The sequence below is a fragment of the Eptesicus fuscus genome, chromosome 2 (assembly GCF_027574615.1).
Source record: "Eptesicus fuscus isolate TK198812 chromosome 2, DD_ASM_mEF_20220401, whole genome shotgun sequence".
NCBI classification, from domain to species: domain Eukaryota; kingdom Metazoa; phylum Chordata; class Mammalia; order Chiroptera; family Vespertilionidae; genus Eptesicus; species Eptesicus fuscus.
Window position 1 is genome coordinate 24,703,155 of NC_072474.1, and position 27,469 is coordinate 24,730,623.

The window sequence follows — 27,469 nt, forward strand, 5'->3', positions numbered from 1 at the left end:
CATTTGCATTCTGATGCCTTGTAATGCAGTCTCCTCCACAGACTTTTTTCCTCCAGGACTGACTGTATCTTACCCAGTTCAGTCTCTTCAGCGCCTGCCTCAGATGATGACAAATTGTGGGTATCTAATATATAATTGCCCAGTTAACCTGACTTAAATATATGTATGCTGAGTACTATAACAGAATCATTATGGTCTTTCATGACTTATTGGAATAATTCTATCAGTCAACCTAAACAAGAATTGCACATTACTAGTAGATGTTAAAGGAAAAGTATTTAATACTAGAATTGTGTAGAACTCCTAGGGGATTGTTTATGTCTGCTCTAAACATAGTCTAGGAATTGTTGACAAAGCCTGATTTAGCAGTACTTCCGTAATAAATATAGCCCAAGCCACTGTAAAAGAAAACTTACAAAAGGACAAAGGTTTTGGTTTTTATAGATCTTAGAATAATGGCACTGAAAAGCTGAGAGGTGAGGTCATCTCATCCTTCTTCCTGCCCTTGATGGCAACACCTTATATCTTCCCACAGATCTGTGTGGCACTTCAATGGACAAATCCCCTGGGAGTGGTGGCCCTTTGTAAAGCATCAGCCTTGTTAAATCACTCCTCCCATCACAAATCACATCATTGGAGCAAAGCCTCCCATCACCAGATGAAGATGCCTCCGTACTGCTTCCATTTGTATCCTGCCAATTAAAAACGCAGGAGGCAGAGTTCTATAGTGCCGAGTATCCCTAAACTCCTCCTTCTCCCTTCCCCTCAGTGGTGACACACCTACCTCACGGGCTCTCTTCCTCTCATCAAACCCAAAACACATTGTGATAAAAATTCATTTCCCTCTTTTCAAAAGATCTGATTCAATATAAGTTGCAATTGTTTACCACCTACAATCCTACCATCAATCACATTGAAGTGTTAATGCAATTTTTCGTTTCCTTTCATCCTAGTATGAATGGTGTCTAAATCTCTCACGTTATTGCCTTGTTCAGGGAATTGTAGGAGTCACCAAGTAGAAAACTTATTTTGTTCTTTTAGGCTACCTTGGAAAGGGATGCCAGGAACCAGGAACGTTTACCCATGGTAAACTCACTCTTGGATTAATGCAGTGGAAGTGCTGAAATTCTGGTGACCAGAGCTGTTGGAGGTAGAGCAAGCTGTGTTTGTTTCCACACTTGCTTTTGGAGCCATTGATCCTCCCAATGTCTATTTCCTCTGCTCTGCTGTGTCTTATCCCTAGCCAGTCCCTGTCTCACAAGACCTCCCAGTACATATTTTATGTTTTCTACAACTTGAGTAGATTGTGTGTGTGTGTGTGTGTGTGTGTGTGTGTGTGTGTGTGTGTGTAACATGTGCCATTAGCACACCCATGGTCCTTATCTAAAGACCTATTTCCCTATTACAGTTCTTCCTCTGGATATAAATTTTCTGATTATATTCTCTTGTTTATTTTTGTACTTTAGAAAAATATCTGGAAAAAAAAAAAAAAAGCAGGAAAGTCCTCCAAACCCTCAATAATGTGTAATAGTCTACCTTTTCAGGAAAATCTCTGCCAAACCTGAATTATTCAAATGGTAATGACTAACTCATCATTTCTTTTCATTATACTCAAGGATAATTGCAATCAGTGCAGTAATGAGCATGGAGAACAAATACCTGGATTATGTTCCCCGAGTCAAGACCACACTGCATTCAAAGAGATCAGTTCATCGCAGTAGTGGATTTGGTAATTTCCTAGAAGGTAATGCATTTACCATGAATCAGAAAATGAGGAGTTTTACTAGTAAACTTACATGAACTTCCATAATTATTTGGTGCAGTGTTTCATGGAAAATAAGTAGAAAATTGGAGCAATATTGTTTTGCCCGGAAATTTTATAGAAAATCACAAAACTGGCATATGTAAATACACTATTTGAACAATGTTATGTCCCTGAAATAGAAAATGAATTATCATAAGGTTAAAAGAGAATATTATATTCACAAATGCTTTTATTAATACTGAAAACACAGATTAATTCTACAGTGTTTTGTTTTAAACTGATATGAAAATGAAAAGAGACTAAAGAAAGCACAAAAGCCAGAGTGAAACTGTGGAATGAGGCAGGAGCTGAAATATAGGTTATGGGAATCTTGCCATTCTTCCTCCCAAACATCTCTCTCCATTTCAACCCTCTCTCCTCATTCTCATAACTGCCACGCTGATCCAGCCCTCCAGGTAAATTCCGCGGGCTTATCAGAAATATCACTAAGTATTATTTCACTCGAGATATATGAGCAGTACCCTATTTTCAACCTACCACTTAAGGCCCATAATCAATTGAAACAGGAATTTTTAGGGGTGAAAAAGACAGGCTTAGGAAATTTTAGAAATTTTAGAAATTAAGGGGACCATGGAAGAAACACAGGGCTGCAGAGGGGAACTGAATAGAGCCGTGGTCGGAAAACTGCGGCTCACGAGCCACATGCGGCTCTTTGGCCCTTTGAGTGTGGCTCTTCCACAAAATACCATGGCCTGGGCGAGTCTATTTTGAAGAAGCGGCGTTAGAAGAAGTTTAAGTTTAAAAAATTTGGCTCTCAAAAGAAATTTCAATCTTTGTACTGTTGATATTTGGCTCTGTTGACTAATGAGTTTGCTGACCACTGGAATAGGGGAACTGAAAAGCTGCAACAGGTACATTTCCATAGAATGAGGGAGCTAGAAACAGCAGAAGGTTTCTATTTACAAAATAAAGGGAAGGAAGCCCTTCATCCAGAAGGAGAAGAAGAAACCCCAAAGGGAATAGGAAAACAATAAGGAAGGAGGGGAGGAAAACCTCACTTGCAACCTGTGAGGTTCAACCTTTGAGCTCAGAAGTTACTATAGTAACAAGTTCAAGGGAATAATGATATCAATAGTGATATCAGAGGGGATATCAAGGCACCAGGATCTACAGCCTTTATAAACCATAGGGAAAAGGAAGTCTCCCCCCTCCCCACATGGGAGTCTGTTTTGTGAGATTCTTTTCCCTTCCCCACGTGGGAGTCTGTACTTGTGCTTCAATAAAATTTCCACCTTTGCTATACCACCTTCCATCCATGGATTCATTCTTTGACTCCATCGGATAAAGAATCCAGGGAACCATCCTGCCCAGGGGAACACTGCGCGTTCCAGTCCAAAAAATCCCGCTTCACAATCACTTTTCTCCAAAATGACCTCCGGGACTTATAGAACCGCTGTGTCAGTAGTCTGCCCAAACTGGGTTAGGCTCTCATTTTCAGTTTGACACCTGCCATCTTCCTAACAGTGTATTGGTATATATTCTGTCCAATGTTGTCATCCCATCTTGATAAGGTTACTTTATTACAGCTTTCTAGATTTATACAGATGCCTTTATTGCAAACCAGAGAAGGTCATGATCTTTATTTCTTTTGAATTTCCCTCATTGTTGTGGGCATCATATGTCTGCAATAAATGCTTAGTAAGACTATGAAACAATGGAATTTGGATGAATCTAGTAAAAATTGAAAACAAACTTTGGTATCTTACCTAATAATAGAGAAACATGTAAATTGACTGTACCTCTGCTACGCCCACAGCCAATCAGAGTGAGTATGCAAATTAGCTCAATAAAGATGGCGGTTAATTTGCATATATACCTGGGTCCCGGGAACCTCCTCAGCACCCAGGTCACTGCCAGCCAGCCATCAGAGGGGTGGGGGGGGGTTCCCCCCTCCCAAGTCTAAAGCCTGGGGTGGAGGCTTTGGGCTTGGGAAGGTGCCGTGCCTGCGATCGGAGGTGCAGGCGGGGGGCGGGGGAACCCCTTCCCAAGCTAAAACCTGGGGCAGAGGCTTTAGGCTTGGGAAGGGGCTGAGCCTGCGATCGGAGGTGCGGGGGGGGGGGGGCGAGAAACCCCTTGCCAAGCCTAAAGCCTGGGGTGGAGCTTTAGGCTTGCGCAGGGGCCAAGCATGCAGCAGAGCCTGGGACCGGAGGAAAGGGGAAAAAAATCAATGGAAACATATCCTCAGGTGAGGATAAAAAGAAAAAGAAAGAAAGAAATGTCGTATCCTATGAAAGACACATCTTAAAAATGCCTAAAGAAAGTTGTCATTTTTTCATGGTGAAGGGACTGGAGTCCGTGTTGATGAAAATACCTTGGCGGCTGTGGTGACTGGCAGTGGCTGCAGCAGTGGGTGATGGGGCTGGCGCCTTCCCCTGATCAGCCCAGTTGCCTCCTGCAAAGGGAGGCCAGACTGCGGCTTAGGTCTGTTATCAGTAGGACATCCCCTGAGGGCTCCCAGTATGTGAGAGGGGGCAGGCTGGGCTGAGGGACACCTCCCCAGTGCATGAATTTTGTGCACCGGGCGCCTAGAATATAATAGTTATAGAAATTATATTAATATAGTAATGGAATACTCTAAGAATTTGGAGAAAAGATAAAAAACAAAGGGCTAAAAAAAAGGGGGGTGGGGGGCTAAATAAAGTCTTCACATTGAGCAATAACATTTCCAGGAAACTTTCCTCATCCAGGTAGAAAACTGAAGGATTTTTTTATCTGAACAAAATAAATATGCCCAGGGGGAGAAAATACCTTAAAAATTGACATTTGGAGTTCCCCAATGAAATTGCCTGATTGACAGTCAATCACCCCATGATAAAGCCTACTAGTTATGAACATCAGCCATGCACAGAACATCATCCACTCTTTAGTGTCTTATTCTTAAATTTAAATGCACACATAGGATCAATAGGAAGTGATGGAGTTGACTTTGAACCCAGATGAACTCCAGAGCCCATTTTCTTAATTCTTCAACTATATAGTCTTTTTTAGACATGACTTTAGCTGGAAAAATCTGCAATGTATTCCACTTTGTATTCCTGTCATTTTGCAGCATGTGTAATACATAAAGGGCACATACAGAATATTTGTGGAATGCATTTTGGGAATAGGAGCTTTTCTAGGTAATAAAGGACAGGATTTCAGGTCTTTAGAATGTTTACCTTGGGGGAAGGGAGAAGGGAGATTATTCACTTTCTAAAACTGAAGGTCATGGATTCTAAAATTATTTTAATCTGTTTGCTGAAGAAATTCCAAATAAGGCATGTAAACAGAATGGGTGAAAATGCTGCAGAAACAGTAATTGATTTTTATATTGCTTTCTTGGGGTTATCATATGCAGGTGGTCTGACATGGAGAGTTGAGTAGGTGAGTGGATGTAAAATTCCCTAATTCATCACCAATGATCAGTCAGACCTTGAAAGAATATTTCTTTCTTTTATTTCTTACATGAGGAACAATTAGGAATTGTATGCCTAGATTGGGAGCAGAGAAATTATCTTTTTTTTGTTTGTTTAATAATAAACACAGCCCTAGGTGGTATGGCTAAGTGGTTGGAGCATTGTAGGTTCAGTTCCAGTCAAGGACATGTACCTTGGTTGCAGACTTAATCTCCAGCCCCATTGGGGTGCATGCAGGATTGGGGTGCATGCAGGAGGCAACCAATCGATGTGCTTCCCTCACACCGATGTTTCTCTCTGTCTCTTCTCTTCCCTCCCACTCTCTCTAAAAATCAATGAAAAAAAATAGATCTTCCAGTGAGGATTAACAACAAAAAATAATAAACACATTAGTAAAGAGGAAAATCCAATAAAAGAGGATGTTCTTAAGGAGATCATGCTGAAAACCTTTTCTATTTCACTAAAAGATTTGCTAGGTGCTGTGATCTTTAAAAAATATAATCCTGAACATAGCTATGTGTGCCGCGCCAGCACAGCCAAGGGTTCGGCGAGCCTGAGCGGGGGCGACGAAGGATGGAGACATGATAGACAAAGAAGAAAAGCTGGGTCTAGGTGGATCTTTCTGTGCCTGGCTGAGGTCACAGAACAGATCCAGACTGCAAAGCTGAGGCTTTATTTATAATCAGGGACAAACAAGGTAATCTACAATGTTGTTGTAAGTTTCACTTGTTTTGGCAGCACTTGCTGCCCCTCCCACAGCCCACTAGCTACCCAGGAAAGATCTAGGGAGCAGTCACAAGGTCAAGCTTAATTATGCTTAGAGGACTGAGCCCTCCAAGCTGGGATTTGTTTGCGACTTTGCCAGCAGGTCAGTCCGAGGCTTAACCCTATAACCGCTTTCTACAGCTGTGTTCTGAGCTGAGAGAGTTAGAATTGTCCTGTGTTGGGAGATTCTGACGTATTCTGTTTTATCCTAAAATTGACAAATAGTTTATAAGGTCAAGCTTTTCTCCCACCCCTAACCAAAGTTGTTAAGCTTTTAAACAAACCTTGGACTGATATAACTTTAAAGAAATGTATTCAACTTGAAATGCCATTTATTGTTATTCACACTTATTTCTTAAAACAACAAAATAATAAAAAAACTCATCACTTGACCCCAGTATCACCTCGCATAAACAACAACTTGCCAGCTATTTTTGCTATTTTTGTTGTTGAGGATGAATAGAACAGGTGTAAAACAGTGTTACATTTCTCTGTCATATTAAATTGTGCCACGTTATTTAAGGGGGCAATTTTATATAGATGCTATCTAAAATTTAAACAGACTATTTTCAAAAATTTTAAAACCAATGTGTCTTCATAAAAAGCACCCTTTTATTTCTTAAGAAAGTTTCTATAGTAACCAATTATTATCCCATCTTCTTAATTCCGGTTTCAAGTTTTAAAAAGTTATAAAGTATACATAACATAAAATTTCAATTTTATTAATTTTAAAAATTTAGTGGCATTACTTACATTCACACTGTTGTGCAACTGTTATAATTATTCATCTTTAGAACTTGTTTTTATTTTTCTAAAGTGAAATTCTATACCCATTAAACAATAACTCCCATTGTCCCTTCCCTCAGCCATAGAAAACACCATTTTACTTTCTGTCTCAATGATTTTGACTACTTTAGGTTCCATTATAAGTGGAATCATAGAGTCTTTGTCTTTTTGTGTTGGGCTTATTTTACTTAGCATAGTATCATCCATGTTGTAGCATGTTTAAGAATTTCCTTCCTTTCTAAAGCTGAATAATATTTCATTATATGTATGTAACACATTTTGTTTTTCCTTTTATATCTGTCAATGGTCACTTGGGTTGTTTCTACCTTTTAGCTACTGTGAATAATGCTGCTATGAACATGATTGTACAAAGACATTTTTGAGTCCCTGTTTTCAATTCTATTGGCTATATGCCCAGGCATTGTTAGACTATATGGTAATTCTGTGTTTAATTTTTTGAGGAACCACCATACTGTTTTATAGTGGTTGCATCATTTTACCAACAGTGTTACAGAAGACCAAAGAAATACCAAGCATGCTTCCCAGGGAAAGGGAGGGACCCTGTTTATTAACACTCATGGACTCCGGGAATAATTTCCAAATCAGCGTGAAGAAACATGCAGAGAGTCTGTCTATATATATCCCGCTGGGGTCCTTGTCTTGCAGATATGCCCCCTGCCCCCTTCGTGGCCCTACAGGAAGGCCCCCAGGTGTCAGACCACATTCGATGGTCCGTCCTGGCACCAGCATAACAACCCCCCCCCCAGGGCAGTACATTGTTCACAGTTCCATGGCCTCTGCATTTAGATAAAAAGTTCTGCAAGACCAGTTTCCTCCTCAACAGTGCACAAGGTTTTAATTTCTATACATCCTCACCAACAACTTGTTTTTTTTTTCTGTTTTTTGACAGTGGCCATCCTAATGGGTGTGAAGTGGTATTTCATTGCGGTTTTGATTTGCATTTCCCTAATGATTAATGATGTCAAGCATCTTTTCATGTGCTTTTTGGCCATTTGTATATCTTCATTGGATTTACAAATTCCTTTGCCAATTTCTCAATTGGATTATTTTTTGTTGTTGTTGTCCAATTAGGAATTCTCCATATATTCTGAATATTAACCTCTTATCATATATACTAGAGGCCCGATTCTCGAAGATTTGTGCAAGAATGGGCCTTCCTTTCCCTGGCTGCTGGCACCGCCTTCGCTCCAGCCCGGATCTGCCTTTCTGCCTTTGCTCTGGCCCGGAGCCACCTTTCGGCCATCCCAGAGACCCGGAGTGGCTGGGGCGGTACGAACGCCTGTGTATACAAATTAACCCACCATCTTTGTTGGGTTAATTTGCATATTCACTCCTGATTGGCTGGTGGGTGTCACGAAGGTATGGTCAATTTGCATATTTCTCTTTTATTAGTGTAGATGATTTGTAAATATCAGTTACCAGAGTGTGAATTGCCTTTGCACTCTGTTGACGGTGTCCTTTGATACACAAGTTTTTCACTTTGAAGTAGTCCAATTTATTTATTTTTTGTTACCTGTTCTTTCTTTCATATCCAAGAAATCATTGCCAAATCCAATGCCACGAATCTTTCCCCCTATGTGTTCTTTTAAAAACGTTGTAGTTTTAGCCCCTATATTTAGGTATTTGATTCATTTTGAGTTCATCCTTATGTGTGCTGAGGTGTAAGGGTCCTGCCTGTGGATATCATGCAAAAGTTTTCCCAACACTGTTCGTTAAAAGGTAGCTACTCCTTTTTTTATTTTATTTATTTTATTTTTTAAAATATATTTTATTGATTTCTCACAGAGAGGGAAGGAGAGGGACAGAGAGTTAGAAACATCGATGAGAGAGAAACATCGATCAGCTGCCTCCCGCAAACCCCCCACTGGTGACGTGCCCGCAACCAAGGTACATGCCCTTGACTGGAATCGAACCTGGGCCCTCCAGTCCGCAGGCCGACGCTCTATCCACTGAGCCAAACTGGTCAGGGCAGCTACTTCTTTTTTTTAAAAAAATATTTTTATTGATTTCAGAGAGGAAGGGAGAGGGAGAGCGAGAGATAGAAATGTCAATGATGAGAGAGAATCATTGATTGGCTGCCTCTTGCATGCCCCCAACCGGGGACAGACCCCACAACCTGGGCATGTGCTCTTGAGCAGAATCAAACCTAGGACCCTTCAGTTCACATGCTGAAGCTCTATCCCCTGAGCCAAACCGGCTGGGGAAAAAGGTACCTACTTCTTAAGCAAGGATTGTTTTAGCGGGTGTTTCCAAAGCAGTGTGTTACCATTTCAAAGGTCAAATAGATAATGATTAAGTTGCACATCACTTAAAGGTTGAAGAGTACAGAAGAGCTAAGATCATTTACATCCCTCAGGAGGGGAAAAAAAAACAACAACAACCAACTTAGCCTTCTAGGGCAAAGAAGGAAGAATTAAAAAGTTGCAGGACATTTCAGAGGTCAAGGTACACCTGCCTGGTCTGCTTTCTCCAAACTCCCACACTCAGTTGGAGTGGCCTCCCTCTTACCCAACAACCTAGGAGGGTTGGCGAGGAACATGTCCTCATCTTTTCTTTGGAGTGTGGTCATTTTATTGACATTTGCAGAATCAGGTGGTGAAACTGGACGACTTGAGTTGCAGAGGCAAAAAAGGATTGCTGACCTCCAACAGTAAGTAGATCCATGGATTATTTCTGCTGATAGACTAGGGTTGTTCCTCATCCATTTTCCCAAATAGCCAGATAAGCAAAGGGGTAATTTTTCTTGAGAAAAATAATGGTATTAAAAACAAATAGGAAAAAAAATGTGGAATTATCTTCTACACAAATCATTTATTTATCATTTTGCAAATAAAGCAAGTAGGCAAAATGGAGATATCTCTTGGAAATTTGCAGAGAAATAAATGGCATATGAACAGGGAGAATTTACTTGAGTTGACCAAAAGTGAAGTTATATGCAGTCTATAAATATTCAGTGAGAAACATCATTTTTTGGATTTAAAAATTATATGTTCTGCCCAGCCGGCATAGCTCAGTGGTTGAGCGTTGACCTATGAAGCAGGAGGTTACTGTTCAATTCTTGGTCAGGGCACATGTCTGGGTTGTAAGCTCAATCTCCAGTGTGGGGTGTGTAGGAGGCAGCTGATCAATGATTCTGTCTCATCATTGATTTTTCTGTCTCTCCCTGCCTCTCTGAAATCAGTAAAGATATATTTAAAAAAATTATATCCTAATTAATGATGCATTCTCTGGTTTGTATTATATAGGCCTCGAATGGCTACAGAAAGAGGAAATTTAGTGTTTCTTACTGGGTCCGCTCAAAACATTGAATTTAAAACTGGATCCCTGGGGAAAATTAAATTAAATGATGAAGACCTTGGTGAATGTTTACAACAGGTAATACATTGGAAATATATTGAAGTAATTTTGTATATCCATATATGGTATGGTCACTTAATTGAACAGTTACTTATTAATCTGTACCTTGAATCTTTAGCACAGGGGACATAATTGGAGGGGGCACAAGTCCGTGTAAAGAGCAATGCCCTCGGGTTAATGATGGGCAGAGGAGTACTGCTAGTGTTGTGCAGGCTTACGCACCTAGTCCAGAGGTAATACTGGGGACTCCTCCATACAGGGAGCAAGGAAGGAGGGGCACCAGAGGAAGTAGAAGTGACCAGTTCACTTTTACCACAGAACAGAATTGGCCAACTATTTTCCTTCTTCTTGAGTGTTTTCAGTGCTCCTTCTTAGCTGCATCATGCTGGTGTGTCAGCCACGGTGTTAGCAGCTGGCGTTATTTAGAGCTGGCTGTGGGCTAGCCACTGTGCTCTGCACTTCCTGTGCATTATCTCATCTAACCCGCACAGCTGCCCCATGGAGCTGGCTGACGATGACCCCGTGTATAGGAGGGTAAAGGGACCCTGCAGCGGTTCCATCACTTGTCCAAGGGCATACACAGAATGGCTGAGTCAGGATTTGAAACCTGAACAGTCTGATTCCAAGCCAGGCCTTTTAACAAGCTCTCTAAACTGTAATTATGGGGGGAAACTGCAAATGGAAAATACTTGGAGAGATTGTTGCTGAAAATGGTAAATGGAATTATGCCATGGCTATTTTAGTCTGAAGTTTATTATACATGGTAGTGTTTTGGTTTTTATAATAATGGGCAAGATTTTAGTGCTTAAAATAAAATAATACTCAAATTTTAAAATTTTGTTCCTATAATGCATACAAACATCTTTTGCTCGCATTTTCTTCTTCCTCCTCTTTCCCTCCTTATCCTCCTCATTCTTTTTCTTCTTCATCTTCTTTTTAAAATTAGATCCAGAAAAACAAAGACGATATTACAGATTTAAAAAGGAGTGCAGGTGGTCTGCCTCAAAATATTTCTAGTCAAATCCATCAGCTTAATTCTAAGGTAAGTCTGGACATCTATACCTTTAAAGCAAGTGGGGTCTCCTCAATTCACCTTCATAAGCAACCATTTGGCAGGAGACATACCAACTTTGTGTCTTCTGTAGAAATTTAACATCGTAATCGTGGACGTTCTGGTTAAATGACACAGCTCTAGTAGAGGATGTGGATGTGATGTGGTGATGGCCAGAATGTTGGAAATACTATAGCAAAAACTTGTTGCATAAGTAGCCTTGCTCATGTTCTGATAACAACCTTCTTATTGGAGAAGTGGATGAATCCTTGTCATTTATAAAAATTCCCACAGTCATGTGTGCAAAGAAGCAATGAATCAATTCATCAGTGGGTTGTAGTTCTTTTAAAAAAAAATCTATGTGATGAAAGAGAGTAGAAAGAAAAGGAAGCTTGGAGGGGAGAGGAATGATGAGGGGCATGGCACTAAAAGAAGAAACAAACAGATAAAGTGAGTCCCCAAAAGGGGGCATTAGAAAAGCATGTCAAGGGGATAACATTTTATGTAAAATGCCTTTGAATCAGGTAACTTATGCTCTTTCCTCCTCACTTCTAGTTTGTGGATCTTGAGAGAAAAGTTCAAAGCTTACAGCAGGTAAGTCCCATAAGTACTACATATCTAACATCTTTTACTTAAAATAAACTAGAATCATTGATGAATCTAGTATTCTTATCTTAAGATGGATGGATGATTAATATCAAGGACTTTGATTTTTGCTATAGTTTCATTCTCATCATACTTCATACTTCCAATGTATCAATGATGAAACAGAATCATCATAGAGATGAGGAACTTGGGTCTCAGAGAGATGAAGTGACTAGCCCAAGGTCACCGGGCATGAGAGCATCTGAGCACTGAGGCCTCTGACTCGCTCAGCAGTCCACGTGCTCTTCCTCTTACGCCGTCACCCTTCAGTGGTGATATGGTGGGCTTAAGTGTGCTCTATCTGCTCAGCTACTGACCACCCAACTTGCTGATTCTGGCATCAAGGTCTAAGTTTGAGGCCATTTGTCCTCTCTAACATTAAATTAAGAAGTCTGAGGTGTATCACAAAATATTCCAAACTTCCTTAAAAGTAAGCTTGCTGGTAACTAAATTTGAACTATCTCTTAGGGCAAGCATGTCAAACTCACGGCCCGCAGGCCATATGCCTCTTTTATTTAGCCCGTGTTAGCCTTTGAGTTTGACATGCTTGTCTTAGGGTATACCTTTCATTATTGTACTACAGGCTTATAAACTAGTCCTTGTCAGGTTTTTTTTTTTTTTTTTTTTTTTTTTTTTATAAATCCCTTTTGTAGAAGGCTGGTGTTTTTGAGAGTTTCATGGAAGTCATAACCTTCTAGCCAAAGAAATGCACAGAGTGTCCCATATTTAAATTTTTAAATAAAAGGCAGCGGATTCCAGGTTAACAATCTCTGCCCTAATGTTCTTGATCTGTTTCGAGTATGCTTCAAATGATGTCTTCTGCTTTGGTGCTTCATATTTGGCAAACAAGTTTATTTATTCCTTTTCCTGACTTAGATAATAAATTGTACGCTTAGCCTTGATCTTTTAAAGGAGTAACTAAGTGAATGAAAATGAGTAATGAATCACACCTGTGGAGCAAGACCCAGCACTAGAGTTTTCAGTTTCATAGACTGCTTCATTATTTCTACCAAACTTCTAGAACTGGATGCCATGATCAAATTAGCTCAGACTGTCCTCGTTATCCCCCAGGAAGAATCTTTAATGATGTTTGAATGTAAGGGCCTTTATGCCTTCAGATAGGACAGGTGCTCTCTGGGCACGACAGTCTCCCCTGTTCCCCATTGTCTTCCTCCCGAGTGCTCAGTGATTCCATTTCCTGTTGGGTCCCCAAAGGCTTATTTGTTTCTGTTCCCCAGACAAAGTTGCTTTTGTGCACCAGGAAAACGTTTAAAGAGAATGTGGTTAACTTTCTCAATAATGTCCTTTGATGGACAGGGCTAATTGTGGCACTGGCACAAAGATAGACAAATAGAATAATGGAAGAAAACATCATCCAGAAAGAATATGACTTATGTCAGAGGTGAAGCGAGAATGGGCTTTGCAATAAATGGTGCTGAGACACTTGGTTGGCTGTCTTCCGGCTCCCAGTTTCCTCTGTAGAATGAAAGCAACAGGCTTGATTTTCTTTGCGAGTTGCTGAATGTTAAAAAGGAATATAATGCATACTTTACTCCTATTTTCATTTTTTAAAACATAGAATTGGGACTACGATTAGGTGAAATTAATAGCATACCTGTCCTTACCTAATCACTTGTCCTCTCTAAAGAAGTCTTCTCTGCCCCCTCCTGCTCCCAACCGTTACAAATCTTACAAGATTGGAACTGGTAACTGACGTATTCCCCAGGTTGTGTAGACAAAGGCGGTCTGTCTGTGAATCGAGTTTGAAAGTAGTCATGTGAGCATGAGAGTGGAGGGTGTATCTAAGGGGGTCACATTGCAAACAAAGGGGCTTGGATGAAAAGAGTTCAGTCATCTTGACCTTTGGAGGAGGGGTGACAGCAAAAGATGATCCTATTTCAAATGCTTATCTGGAGGGACTAAAGATAACAGTAACAGCAAAAGAACCGGTATTTCCATTTTATTTTCTTAGCACAATAGGAATGCCCATTATTATTTCCACACCTGAGATCTTTACGCTTGTCTACCGACATATATTTCTCTGGTGAAAAATGCTTTCCCAAAGAATAGAGTGAGAATTATCTCACCTCATGCTTCATCCCATCCATGGTTAAATGCATGCAAATAGTGAAGGAACATGAAATAGGACCTATATGAAACACGTATTTTTTTTTCACAAGAGCATTGATTTGAAGAAGAATTTAAGTAACGGATTTAACATCTGGAGGAAGACCTTCAGGGACTGGGGTAAAATGTAGCTTTACATACACACCTGCACTGAGGCAGGCCTTTTATTGATGCCAGCGGCAAGTACCACTCTCTCTCTCTGACCGTCCTGTCTTTGTTTCAGACAGTTGAGAAAAAGGTTTGCAGCAGCAATCCCTGCCAGAACGGTGGAACCTGCCTCAGTCTTCATGATTCCTTTTATTGTATCTGTCCTTCACAGTGGAAGGTGAGTCACTTGGTCTTCGGTTGAAAATGGTGGTGAGTCAGCATCTGTGGTTTCCTTGGAGTCATTTAGACATATTTAATTTTCCATCCAAAGTTTCTAGGATTCTGCGGTCTTCTGAATCAGAATTAATTATACTATGTATGCCACAAACCAAACAATGGCAAGCATGCGTATATAACCCACGAAATGCTAAGCCATCTTAAAGAGGGGTTCACTGGAGTGCATAACTACATGGAAGAGTATAATGTTTCAGCTAGCATTCATTTAAATGGTTTAGCATCAAATGTACTGAAGAAATTTGACATAGCCATGTACATTTTCTTGTTTTTTCCTATTCATGGTGAAAATGTACCTGACATGCTTATTAAAATAAAATTGGTGCCCTAGCTGGTTTGGCTCAGTGGATAGAGTGTCGGCCTGCGGACTCAAGGGTCCCAGGTTCGATTCTGGTCAAGGGCATGTACCTTGGTTGCGGGCACATCCCCAGTAGGGGGTGTGCAGGAGGCAGCTGATGGATGTTTCTCTCTCATCGTTGTTTCTGACTCTCTCTCCCTCTCCCTTCCTCTCTGTAAAAAAATCAATAAAATATACTTAAAAATAAAATAAAATAAAATAGGTGAGTATTCCCAGGCACAGAGCCATAGTGAAATGAGAATTAGTTTGCATAGGATCCTTCTTGTGTGACTGGTGTTTTCCTATTAGGAAAAATCTGAGTTCCAGAGGAAGGATAACCAGAGATTAATATTAGTACTACTATTATTGTAGTTGGCTTGACTGTCTTTACTGTCTGTGTGTAAATCCTTAAACATCTCATTGGAACATGGGCCCCAGATGCCTCTGTAACCTGTGGCACCTGACTTTGTTCTTTACACAAACACAGGGTCCTCTGTGCTCAGCGGATGTTAATGAATGTGAGATCTACGCAGGAACTCCCTTCGGCTGCCAGAATGGAGCCACGTGTATTAATACAGTAGGGAGCTACAGGTAACTGTTTCTTTTTCCTTTAAACAACAAGCTTTTACCTTTCCTGCTCCTGGGTCCGTAGATTGGCCATGGTGCTTCAGCTTAGGTTTGGTCTGGGTGTCTTGTTATTGGCCTGGGGCCTGAGGAGCAGCAGCTACCCGAGGAATGTCCTTCTCATGGCTGAGGTCAAAAGCCCCCAGAGGGATGATCAGAAACATGTAAAGACTCTTAAAGCTTTGGGTACAACTATCACTTTTGCATATTTAAAAATATGTATTGCCATGGCCGGTGTGCCTCAGGTGGTTGGGCGTCGTCCCATGCACCAGGAGGTTGCCAGATCAGTTTCAGTCAAGGGCACTTGCCTGGGTTCCGGGCTCAATCCCCAGTGGGGTCTGTGCAGGAGGCAGCTGGTCAGTGTTTCTCTCTCTCTTCCTCTACCCTTCTCTCTCTAAAAAAGCCATTATATATATTACATCATATATATTAAGGTGTGTTTTTGAAGGATTAAAACATCCCATAGTTAAAAGCATTCAAGATTAACTATCTGTATTGGCAGCAAAAATGGTGCTCCATGGGGGAATATGTGGCTCTATTTAAACTTTACACACAGCTATTTACTTAGAGCAAGAAAAGCTGTGCATCCTCGACTCTCACCCCACAGAGAATTCCTTTTCCCAGAGGCCCTGAGGACCTGGAAGAGGGCCACCGTGGCTGGCACAGAGAGTCCGGAGAACATGATGCGAGATGAGGCTGAGGGTTAGGAACACCCAGAGATCACAGGAGCAGCCATCCAAGAGCTTTAAATAGAAGCAGGTGTAGATGAAAAAGGGATGCCCAGGAAAGTGACCTCTCAGGGTGATCTGATCATAAATTCTTAAGTGGGCCGGTCATGGAGGGTAGTCAGGCACATAACTTCTTTAGTAAAAGGCTTATCTTTGCCTTAAGCAAGCCCTGTCCATTGTTTCTGTGCATCTAGGTTAACACACCTTTGAAATGTCCCCTTTCGAGCCCTCCTTCTGAAACTTGACCACCTTCAGAACAGTACGTAACTTTAACTAGTCTGTCATCCAAGTCTGGCCTTCCTTTCTCCCACCTTCAGGCAATCTTCCTTAGGTTCTCTCCTGAATCTCAAATGCAAAAAAAAAAAAAAAAAAAGAAACTGAAAACTGTTATTCTTATGAGGTTTTTATCTCAGCCTGCTGAGATCTTGCTTCCAGGAATATCCTGATTTGAGTCAAATAAATTGTTATGAAAATTCTCCACAGGTTTGGATATTCTTACCTCATCAAGGGCTACCCCACCATAGCAATAGATTTAGTGAGGATGTCTTCATTCAAGTCCTGTGCAACATGTTAACCATAATAAGAATCAGAGATTGAACTGAGATTTTTTCAAATAGTTAACTCTCACTGACTTTCTTCAATTAGTTACAAGGCCCCTCCCGACAAATCATGCAGCCCCTAAGTCAAATGGCTTTTCTACAGCTCAGGCACCGCCCTCTCCAGGAAAACTTCCCTTTCCTTGCTAAGAGTTAAGCATCACTCCACCTCCATGTTCCCATCAAACTCTAGGAAGCCTGGCTGACACATTAACTTTTTGAATAATCAAGTCCAAAAATTTATGGCAGATCAACCTCAAACTTATTTCTGTATGGTTTCTTACAATCACTTTCTAAAATACATTATCTTTCTCCCTATATTGGTTGGTAGCTTGCACTCTTTGATTATTAAAAGATAAAGAAATTGGTTTTGTCTTGCATGAGTACACTGGAGTGTAATCTCACCAGAGTGAAGAGCAATTATTTGCTCTCTTACTATCGTCTCTACTGTCTTGTCCTTCAATTCCCTCACAATGATATTCATTCTGTTCTTTCCAGCAAAAATAAGTACAGTAATTTTGTTTTTTCTTTCCTGGTCATCTGTAAACATACTATATTGTTTCAAAAAGCAGTCATGACCTTCTCTTTTTCATTTAATTTATTCGTTTGTTCTTTTGATCTGATCTTAACTTTTTTTTCCTCATTCTAAGTTATAAGCTTTAACTCATTGAAACTCCTGATAGATACATCAATGAGTTAATAATTGGTTCAAAACCAAAATTAACCACCTCTAACTTAAATTAAATATTGTGTTATTAAAGAGCTTTTGCTATCAGGATTTTGTTTCTCACTTATATGGCCCTCCCCCATTGCTGCTTTTATAAACAATCAAGCTTGCGTTAGATCCAGAATGTGGGTCTAATCTTTCATTCTCTCGAAAGCATTATCTCTTGATATGTGATTATGGGCATTTATCAAGGAGACTTGCTGCTTATAGACATTAGATGGCAAATGTCCCAACTCCTAGCACTAATACTTTATTGCCTTCCTGATATCTAGGAATGTCCTGGAAATTACATCTCACTCTGGTCTTCCTTTATCATCACTGTCTTCTAGGGTCTTACAAGGCAACAGAATATCAAGGTGTGCAAGTGGGATGAAATCCATAGACCAAGGCAAAATTGTTTTTTCCCCCAGCACAACTCTCTCCCCTTCCCCTGCAAATAGAAAAGAAAAACTTTGACACAACTATTTGCTGCATGCCAGGGGTGAAAATTCTTTGTCCAGATACAAACGAGGAGCAGGGGTAATGTTAGAGATTTCTTTCAGTTGAGAGCTACCTAAACAGCAGACTCAAACTTTAAGAGCAATGCCGAATTCTTTCTTGCACCCATTATAAAAGAAAGCCCAAGACTCTTTGTGCTGACTCGGGAAATAGTTCTGGTTTCTAATCTCTGCTCTTTGGGGATTTGCTGAAAGCTGAAAGCAGAACATTTAATTCTGGGTTCCTCTTTTTGATATGGGGATAGTTTATGAAGTCTCAGGAATTCCACTTCATTTTCTACAACATAAACACTCTAATTCAGGCATATAATAGAGACTTAAAAAAAAACATTTTTATTGATTTCAGAGAGGAAGAAAGTGGGAGAGAGAGATAGAAACATCAATGATGAGAGAGAATCATTGATCAGCAGCTGCCTCCTGCACGCCCCACACTGGGGATCGAGCCTGCAACCTGGGCATGTACCCTGACAGGGAGTCAAACCCTGACCTTCTGGTTCATAGTTGACACTCAACCACTGAGCCACACTGGCTGGACATAAGAGAGATTTTTGAAGGAATAAAAGTTCATAGGAAAATGTGCATGAGTGTAGGATTAAATTCTTGCTCTGTGGAGTCTATGTAAGGAAACCGAAATCACTTGGAGGCTTCCTTGAAGTCTATTAAGTGAGGTTAAATCCTTGTTAATCAGTAGCTTCTCTGAGGCTAGTAACCCCTTTGGGAAACTTCAGACATTTGCTAAAGTTAAACTGGAGAGGCTGTTGGATAATCTGGAGCTGCTGCAATAGGGTGGGCAGTTTGCTCTGGTTTGGGGGCTTCCTTCAGCCTCTAGCTCTGGGAGCCCAGTGACTTGGGGAGACAAAGGAGTCTTTATTTAAAGGGATTATAATTCCTACTTTGAAAGACAAATCATTATGCAAATGCTGATTAATCAAAAGCCCTATTTCACAAGAAAGTTTCTGGTTAAAATTATTTTTTAGAGTTACTGAAAGCAGAGCAAGGAATACCATTCATTGTCTGTTACTGCCTAGGAGGTCTTGTGACTCCAGGGCTTGCCCTCAACTGCTTCAGGCAGCTTACAGCTAGTATTTTGACACAATGCTGCTATTGCATCTTTGTTCTGAAGAATTGATTCTTATTATTCTCCTGTTTACTTGGATTAAGACAGCTCAAGGGGTCCAAATTTGCCAAGCATGGGTGGTGTATATTATACACTTTAGGCTCAGATTGAGAAGGTTTCTAGGAAAAAAAAAGGTTGAGTTTTTTTTTTTTTCTTTCTTTGTTTTCCTTTCTTTAGGAACACAAGGATGATTAGCAGGTTTTATTTTATTTATTTCCATTCTTATCACTGGTGGATTTTAAAACTTGGCGAGCTTAAACCATGAAGATGGTCTGGTTTTAGCTTAGATAGTAGTTAGGTATTAAGCTCATTACCTCTTTTTTTTTTTTTTTTTTCATTACCTCTTTCAGTTAGTCATTTACATTAACATTGAACCATGGACTCTAAAGCAAGTTAAACTATGACTATGAAAGTGCACTTGACCTCTTCCAATTGCCAACAGCACTTTCATTGTTTTTGAAGACTGAAAAACCTAGTCATTACAAAAGTGACTTCTGCAGGGAGGTTTATAATTCATTACTCTTTTTCTTTAAAGGCCATATCCAGATACTTTGAGAATACATTTTACATACAAACATTGTTATGTTAAAAAGACATAAAAAGGGAAAGTCTTCAACTAACTTTAGCTTTCTGGATGTGGGAATGTGATCTAGAAAAAACAATGGGGCATCCTCGCTGATGTGGCTCAGTTAGTTGAGTGTCGTCTGTGAACTGAAAGGTTGCCTGTTCGATTCCCGGTGAGGGGTGTGCAGGATTCACGTTGATATTTCTCTCTCTCCCTCTCTCTTCCTCTCTCTCTGAAAGTCAATTTTAAAAATCTTAAAAAGAGAGAGAGAGAGAGAGAGAGAGAAAGAGAGAGAGAGAGAGAGAGAGAGAGAGAAACAATCGTGCAGGCATCACACAGACGTAAGTTTCCGTGGGCAATGTGAACCTCGCCAGTAAAATGGGATTAATAATACTTGTCTTTGAGGATCACAGCAAGAGAGTGGATAGTCTACTGGCTTCTTCCTCCCCACTTCTTTCTTATCATATCATGAAAGAAGTGTACTTTGTAGCTGTGTGAAGGAGAGTGTAGGATTAAAATGAATTCATCTCCAAGTGATAAGAGCAAGAAGGAGAGAGAGATAAAATGAGAGGATTCAACGCAAGTCCATGAACCAGAATCTCTCAAATCTTAAGCCCTTGTCCAATAGTAGAGCTCTTAGTGACGAGATAAACACAACTTCCTGAGCACATCCTGCAGGAAAATGCCTTTAGGTCCCAAGATGAAAATAGCGTTTATAGATTGGCACTATTATTTCATAAGAAGCAGAAGCAGAGCAAGTTCTTACATTGTCTGAGATGAACAGTTAATAAGTATGGTCAGTCATGTCCCATGAGGTCCAGAACACTCAGATATTTCATCCATGATAGACTCAGAGAGCTAGTAATAGTTGATAAAAATTAAAAAAAAAAACACAAAAACTTTTGGCAATTGGTGGTGGTGATAAAATAAACTTTTAACAAGGGAGCCACTTGGATCAAATGCTCAAATATGTATATGAGCCAGGCTGGCATGGCTCAGTGGTTGAGCATCAACCTATGAATCAAGAGGTCATGGTTTGATTCCTGGTCAGGGTACATGCCCGCATTGCATGCTTGGATCCCCAGTGTGGGGCATGCAGGAAGCAGCCAAGCAATGATTCTCTCTCATCATTGATGTTTCTATCTCTCTCTCTCCCTCTTCCTTCTTCTCTGAAACCAATAGAAATATATTTTTAAAAAAGAAAAAATATGTACATGAACTTCAGACTATAGATTATGGAACTTCAGACTGTAATCTAAGAATCTAATTAAATTATCTTAAAGAATAGTCTTTGTAAGGGATGGGAGAAAGAAGAGGAAAGGGAAGAGACTATGAGTGGGAGAGTATGGACAGAGAAAAGGAAGTTAAATAATTTTTGGTAGGGAATGAATAATTGAATTTCTTTTTAAGTTTAATCATCTATTGCTACTAATCTATGACCTAATGTTAATGATAAAGGCAACCTTGGAGTGCTCAGAAATATGATTTTTTATTGGAACAACTTTTATATAATTATATATGTACTAGAGGCCCGGTGGATGAAATTCGTGCACAGGGTGTGTGTGTGTGTGTGTGTTTGTGTGTGTCTGTGTCCCTCAGCCCAGCCTGCACCCTCTCCAATCTGAGATCCCTCTCATAATCCAGGACTGCTGGCTCCCAAACACTCGCCTGCCTGCCTGCCTGATTTCCCTTAACCTCTTCTGCCTGCCAGCCTGATCAACCCCTAACCACTCCCCTGCCAGACTGATCAACGCCTAACTGCTCCCCTGCCGGCCCGATTGCCCCTAACTGTCCTCCCCTGCAGACCTGGTTGCCCCAACTGCCCTCCCTTGCCAGCCTGGTCACCCCTAACTGCCCTCCCCTGCCGGCCTGGTCCCCACCAACTGTCCTCCTCTGCAGGCCTGGTCACCCTCAACTGCCCTCCTCTGCTGGCCCGGTCACCCCTAATTGCCCTCCCCTGCAGGCCTGATCGCCCCAACTGCCCTCCCTTGCAGGCCTGGTCCCTTCCAACTGCCCTCCATTGCTGGCCTGATCGCCCACAACTGCCCTCCCCTGCCGGCCATCTTGTGGCGGCCATCTTGTGTCCACATGAGGGTGGCCATCTTATGTATTGGAGTGATGGTCAATTTGCATATTACCTCTTTATTATATAGGTATATATATTGGTATTGTAAATTGCACAGCATGTATGTGTACAAAAAAAATTCACTTATTTGAAATTCTGATTTAACTGAGCATCCTGTAACTTTATGTGTTAGGTCTGTCAATGCTTCATGTGAGGGCCTGAATGGTACTCACCCTATTCTTACTTTCCATTTCTGGCCACATTCATTGATATCTTCTTCCAAGGAATCCACTCAAAGGTGCCACCCCAGCAATTAGTTCTGTGTTGTTCCATTGGGACACCAAGTTCTATGTCTGAGTGTGACTCTTGTTGCTTCTCAAACAGCAAACTCTCCTTTCCCACAATCAGTCACAGGTTTGTCTTTATCCATAGACATCAGCTGAACTTGTACCTCAAAGAGTGTTGTTAAAGATCTTCTTTACCTGGTAGAGTGCCCCCTCTTCCAGGACCCTCAGAAACAAGTTCATGGTCCCTGGTTATGCATTTCCTCTTGGTTCCTCGCCTCTGAGTCCTAGCTCCAGTGGTCAGTTTCCTCTATGAGGTCCAATGCTGTTCAAGTCAGGCAAACAGTGACCTCTGAGCATGGCTCTCTGCTCCATCCACTATGCTCAGATATGTTTAAACTAGAGGCCCCGAAGGATTGGGCCTAAATGGGCAGTCAGACATCCCTCTCACAATCCAGGACTGCTGGCTCCCAACTGCTTGCCTGCCTGCCTTCCTGATTGCCCCTAACCGCTTCTGCCTGCCAGCCTAATCACCCCCTAACCACTCCCCTACCAGACTGATTGATGCCTAACTGCTCCCCTGCCAGCCTGTTTGCCCCTAACTTTCCTCCCCTGCAGGCCTGGTCCCCACCAACTACTCTCCCCTGCAGGCCTAGGTCCCCCCAACTGCCCTTCCCTGCAGGCCCAGTTGCCCCCAACTTCCCTCCTCTGCCAGCCTGGTAACCCCTAACTGCCCTCCCCTGCAGGCTTGATTGCCCCCAACTGCCCTCCCCTGCTGGCCATCTTGTGGTAGCCATCTTGTGTCCACATGGGCAGCCATCTTATGTGTTGGAGTGATGGTCAATTTGCATATTACTCTTTTATTAGATAGGATAAGATTGGGCTTGGTGACTCCTCCACCCCTTCCAGCTCCCCCAAGGCCATTCCCATACCTTCCACATTCCTTTCGAAGATGCACTGTAGATATTAAGCTAACTCAGCAATTTTATTTATTTATTTATTTATTTTTATTTATTTATTTATTTATTTTTAATTTCTTAATTGGTTAAGGTGTTACATATGTGTCCTTATTCCCCCATTACCCCCCCCCCCAACCCCCTTCCACTCATGCTCTCACCCCCCTGTTATCTGTGCATTGGTTAGGCTTATATGCATGCATACAAGTCCTTTGGTTGATCTCGCCCCCTTACCCTCACCCTCCCCTACCTTCCCTCTGAAGTTTGATGGTCTGATCAATGTTTCTCTGTCTCTAGATCTGTTTTTGTTCATCTGTTTGTTGTTCATTATATCCCATAAATGAGTGAGATCATGTGATATTTATCTTTCTCTGACTGACTTATTTTGCTTAGCATAATGCTCTCCAGTTCCATCCATGCTGTTGCAAATGGTAGGAGTTCCTTCCTTTTTACAGCAGCATAGTATTCTATTGTGTAGATGTACCACAGTATTTTAATCCACTCATCTGCTGATGGGCACTTAGGCTCTTTCCAAATCTTAGCTATGGTAAATTGTGCTACTATGAACATAGGGGTGCATATATCCTTTCTGATGGGTGTTCTAGTTTCTTCGGATATATTCCTAGAGGTGGGATTAACTGGGTCAAATGGGAGTTCCATTTTTAGTTTTTTTGAGGAAACGCCATACTGTTCTCCACAGTGGTTGCATCAGTCTGCATTCCCATCAGCACGAGGGTTCCTTTTTCTCCTCATCCTCGCCTGCACTTGTCATTTGTTCATTTGTGGATGATAGCCATTCTGACAGGTGTGAGATGGTACCACATTGTCGTTTTGATTTGCATCTCTTGGATGACTAGTGACTTTGAGCATGTTTTCATATGCCTCTTGGCCTTCCTTCTGTCTTCTTTCGAAAAGTATCTATTTAGGTCCGTTGCCCATTTTTTGATTGGTTTGTTTATCTTCCTTTTGTTAAGTTGTATGAGTTCCCTGTAAATGTTGGAGATTAAACCCTTATCGCTGATGACATTGGCAAATATGTTCTTGCTGTTTTGTTGATGGTTTCTTTCGCTGTGAAAAAGCTTTTTATTTTGATGTAGTCCCATTTGTTTATTTTCTCTTTAGTTTCCATTGCCCTAGGAGCAGTATCAGTGAAGAAATTGCTTTGGCATATGTCTGAGATTTTGCTGCCTGTGGATTCCTCTAGTATTTTTATGGTTTCCCATCTTAAGTTTAAGTCCTGTATCCATTTTGAGTTTATTTTTGTGTATGGTGTAAGTTGGTGGTCTAGTTTCATTTTTTTGCATGTGTCTGTCCAATTTTCCCAACACCATTTATTGAAGAGACTGTCTTGACCCCATTGTATGTTCATGCCTCCTTTGTCAAATATTAATTGAGCATAGTGGCTTGGGTTGATTTCTGGGTTCTCTATTCTATTCCTTTGATCTATATGTCTGTTCTTGTGCCAGTACCAGTCTTTTTTGAGAACAGTGGCTTTGTAATACAGCTTGATATCTGGTGTTGAGATCCCACCTACTTTGTTCTTCTTTCTCAGGATTGCTGCAACTATTCAGGGTCTTTTTTTTTTCCAGATGAATTTTTGAAAAGTTCATTGTAGGTCTGTGAAATATGCTGTTGGTATTTTAATGGGGATTGCATTGAATCTATAGATTGCTTTGGGTAGTATGGACATTTTAATGATGTTGATTCTACCAATCCGTGAACATGGTATGTTCTTTCATCTGTTTACTTCTTCCTCTATCTCTTTTTTCAGTGTCCTGTAGTTTTCCACATATAGGTCTTTTACCTCCTTAGTTAAGTTTATTCCTAGGTATCTTAATTTTTTTGGTCTGATGGTAAATGGGATTGCTTTTTTAGTCTCTCTTTCTCAAAGTTCACTATTGGTGTATAGAAATGCCATAGATTTCTTTGTGTTAATTTTGTATCCTGCTACATTGCCGAATTCATTTATTAAGTCTAATAATTTTTTGATGGAGTCTTTAGGGTTGTCTATGTAGAGTATCAGGCCATGTGCGAATAAAGACAGTTTTACTTCTTTTCCAATTTGGATGCCTTTTATTTCTTCTTCTTGTCTGATCGCAATGGCTAGTACTTCCAGTACTATGTTGAACACGAGTGGTGAGAGTGGGCATCCCTGTCTTGTTCCTGCTCTTAGGGGAAATGGTTTTTGCCCATTGAGTATGATGTTGGCTGTGTGTTTGTCATATATGGCTTTTATTATGTTGAAGTATGATCCTTCTATTTCCACCTTGCTGCTAATTCAGCAATTTTAAGAATTATACAAAGCTTAAAGAAAATTTCAAACAACTTTGCTTATTTGGTTATTGTTGAACTGAAATGTTCTTGTAACAAAGCATTGACCACCAGCTTAGGTGTTATGTAATAACTAGAGGCCTGGTGCATGAAATTCATGCATGGGTGGGGTCCCTAGGCTTGGCCAGTGATCAGGGCTGATCAGGTTCCCCGCCTCCTCCTTCCCTAGCTGCCCATGCACCACCACTATGTGGTTCCCTGCCTCCCCGCCTCCTCTTTCCTTGCTGCCCACATCTGCTGCCACCTATCCCTGGTTCCCCATCCCAGCCTGGGGGCTTGACCCCAATCAAGCAATTGGGGCCTGCTGGTGGGGGGTGGGACCGGGAGGGTGGCTGACAGGTCCCATCGGCAATCAGGGCCTGCAGGCTGGGGGCAGCTCCTGCTTTGAGCGTCGCCCCCTGGTGGTCAGTGCACATCATAGCTACTGGTTGTTCTGGTCATTCCATCATAACGATCACTTAGGCATATATAAATATACTAGAGGCCTGGTGCACGAAATTCGTGCATGGGTAGTAGGGTGGGGGGGTGTCCCTCAGGCCAGCCTGCACCCTCTCCAATCTGGGACATCCCTCTCACAATCCAGGACTGCTGGCTCCCAACTGCTCACCTGCCTGCCTTCCTGATTGCCCCTAACTGCTTCTGCCTGCCAGCCTGATCAACCCCTAACCACTCCCCTGCCAGCCTGATTGATGCCTAACTGCTCTCCTGCCAGCGTGTTTGCCCCCAACTTCCCTCCTCTGCCGGCCTGGTCACCCCTAACTGCCCTCCCCTGCAGGCCTGGGTCCCACCCAACTGCCCTTCCCTGCAGGCCTGGTCACCCCCAACTTCCCTCCTTTGCTGGCCTGGTCACTCCTAACTGCCCTCCCCTGCAGGCTTGATTGCCCCCAACTGCCCTCCCTTGCAGGCCTGGTCCCTCTCAACTGCCCTCCCTTGCTGGCCATCTTGTGCCAGCCATCTTGTGTCCACATGGGGGCAGGATCTTTGACCACATGGGGGAAGCCATCTTGTGTGTTGGAGTGATGGTCAATCTGCATATTACTCTTTTATTAGATAGGATAGAGGCCTGGTGCATGGGTGGGGGCCAGCTGATTTGTCCTGAAGGGTGTCCCGGATCAGGGTGGGGGTGTGGGGCGGCCTGGGTGAAGGGCCTGTGGTGGTTTGCAGGCCAGCCACGCCCCCTGGCAACCCAAGCAGAGGTTCTGGTATCTGGGGTTTATATACCTTCTACAATTGAAACTTTGAAGCCTGGAGCGGAGCCAAGCCTCCTGCTCCCTCCGTGGCTGGCAGCCATTTCTTTTGGGGTTTGTATATCTTCTATAATTGAAACTTTGTAGCCTTGAGTGGAGGCTTAGGCCGGCAACGTGGAAAGCATGGCTTCCTTTGTTACCGGGGAAACCCAAGCCTCCCTCCTGCTCTCTGTGGCTATAGCCATCTTGGTTGGGTTTATTTGCATATTTGCTCCTGATTGGCTTGTGGGTGTGGCTTGCAGGCATGGCTTGTGGGTGTAGAGGAGTTAGGGTCGATTTTCATATTACTCTTTTATTAGGTAGGATATATATATATATATATATATATATATATATGATTCCTTCTTGTGAATTAAAATGTGGCTATGAAAGAAATGTTACTATGTTAAGTGCATCTATGGATAGGAAAAGTATTGCCCTTTGTAATAGAATAAGAATTATCATAGATGTGGATATCATGTTGCTTGTGGGGTTATACAGTCCTAGAGAACATTCAGGAACTTGTCTGCTCAGTGGGTCACCTGGCTTATCAGTGGGTTCAGCTGGACAAACGAATGGACTTGAGATCTCTCCCTGGACCATCTTGAACAAACTCTTATAGATGTCCGTCCTCTGAAAGGTTTGATGACGTGATAGCAGAAAAATGCACAGGTAGTAAGTCTTGCCCTCTCCCACTAGTTGAGATGAAGACTCATTTGCTGATTGCACTACTTGAAGCAGAGCAAAGTGGTTTTTCTCCCAAGACCTCACCCAGAAAATCTAGTTTGCAGGTCTATGCTTCCACATGAACATCATTGACCTGCAGTTGGAATTATTTTTTTTATTGATGCTAAGAAAGAGGCACTCACCCTGACACAAGCCCTGACATTGTGCTCTGTGTAACCAACAGTTGTCTCTGCTCACCTGAGACACATGGCCCCCAGTGTGCATCCAAATATGACGACTGTGAAGAAGGCTCCAAGGCGCTCTGTGTCCATGGCATCTGTGAGGATCAAGTCCGCACACAGGCTGGACAGGTGGGTCCTTTCGGACTGTGACTCCT

General features: G+C 41.7%; 1 protein-coding gene across 1 annotated transcript in view; it reads left to right on the forward strand.

The window, feature by feature from the left end:
- The first annotated feature begins 9,329 nt into the window (after positions 1-9,329).
- The window catches only part of CUBN (cubilin), a 311,048-nt gene continuing 292,908 nt past the window's right edge, over positions 9,330-27,469 (forward strand). The window contains exons 1-7 of the mRNA XM_008148828.3: positions 9,330-9,442; positions 10,038-10,167; positions 11,096-11,191; positions 11,756-11,794; positions 14,196-14,297; positions 15,178-15,281; positions 27,317-27,443. Coding sequence (XP_008147050.2) covers positions 9,330-9,442; positions 10,038-10,167; positions 11,096-11,191; positions 11,756-11,794; positions 14,196-14,297; positions 15,178-15,281; positions 27,317-27,443 — 711 coding nt within the window. The remainder of the gene's footprint in view (positions 9,443-10,037; positions 10,168-11,095; positions 11,192-11,755; positions 11,795-14,195; positions 14,298-15,177; positions 15,282-27,316; positions 27,444-27,469) is intronic.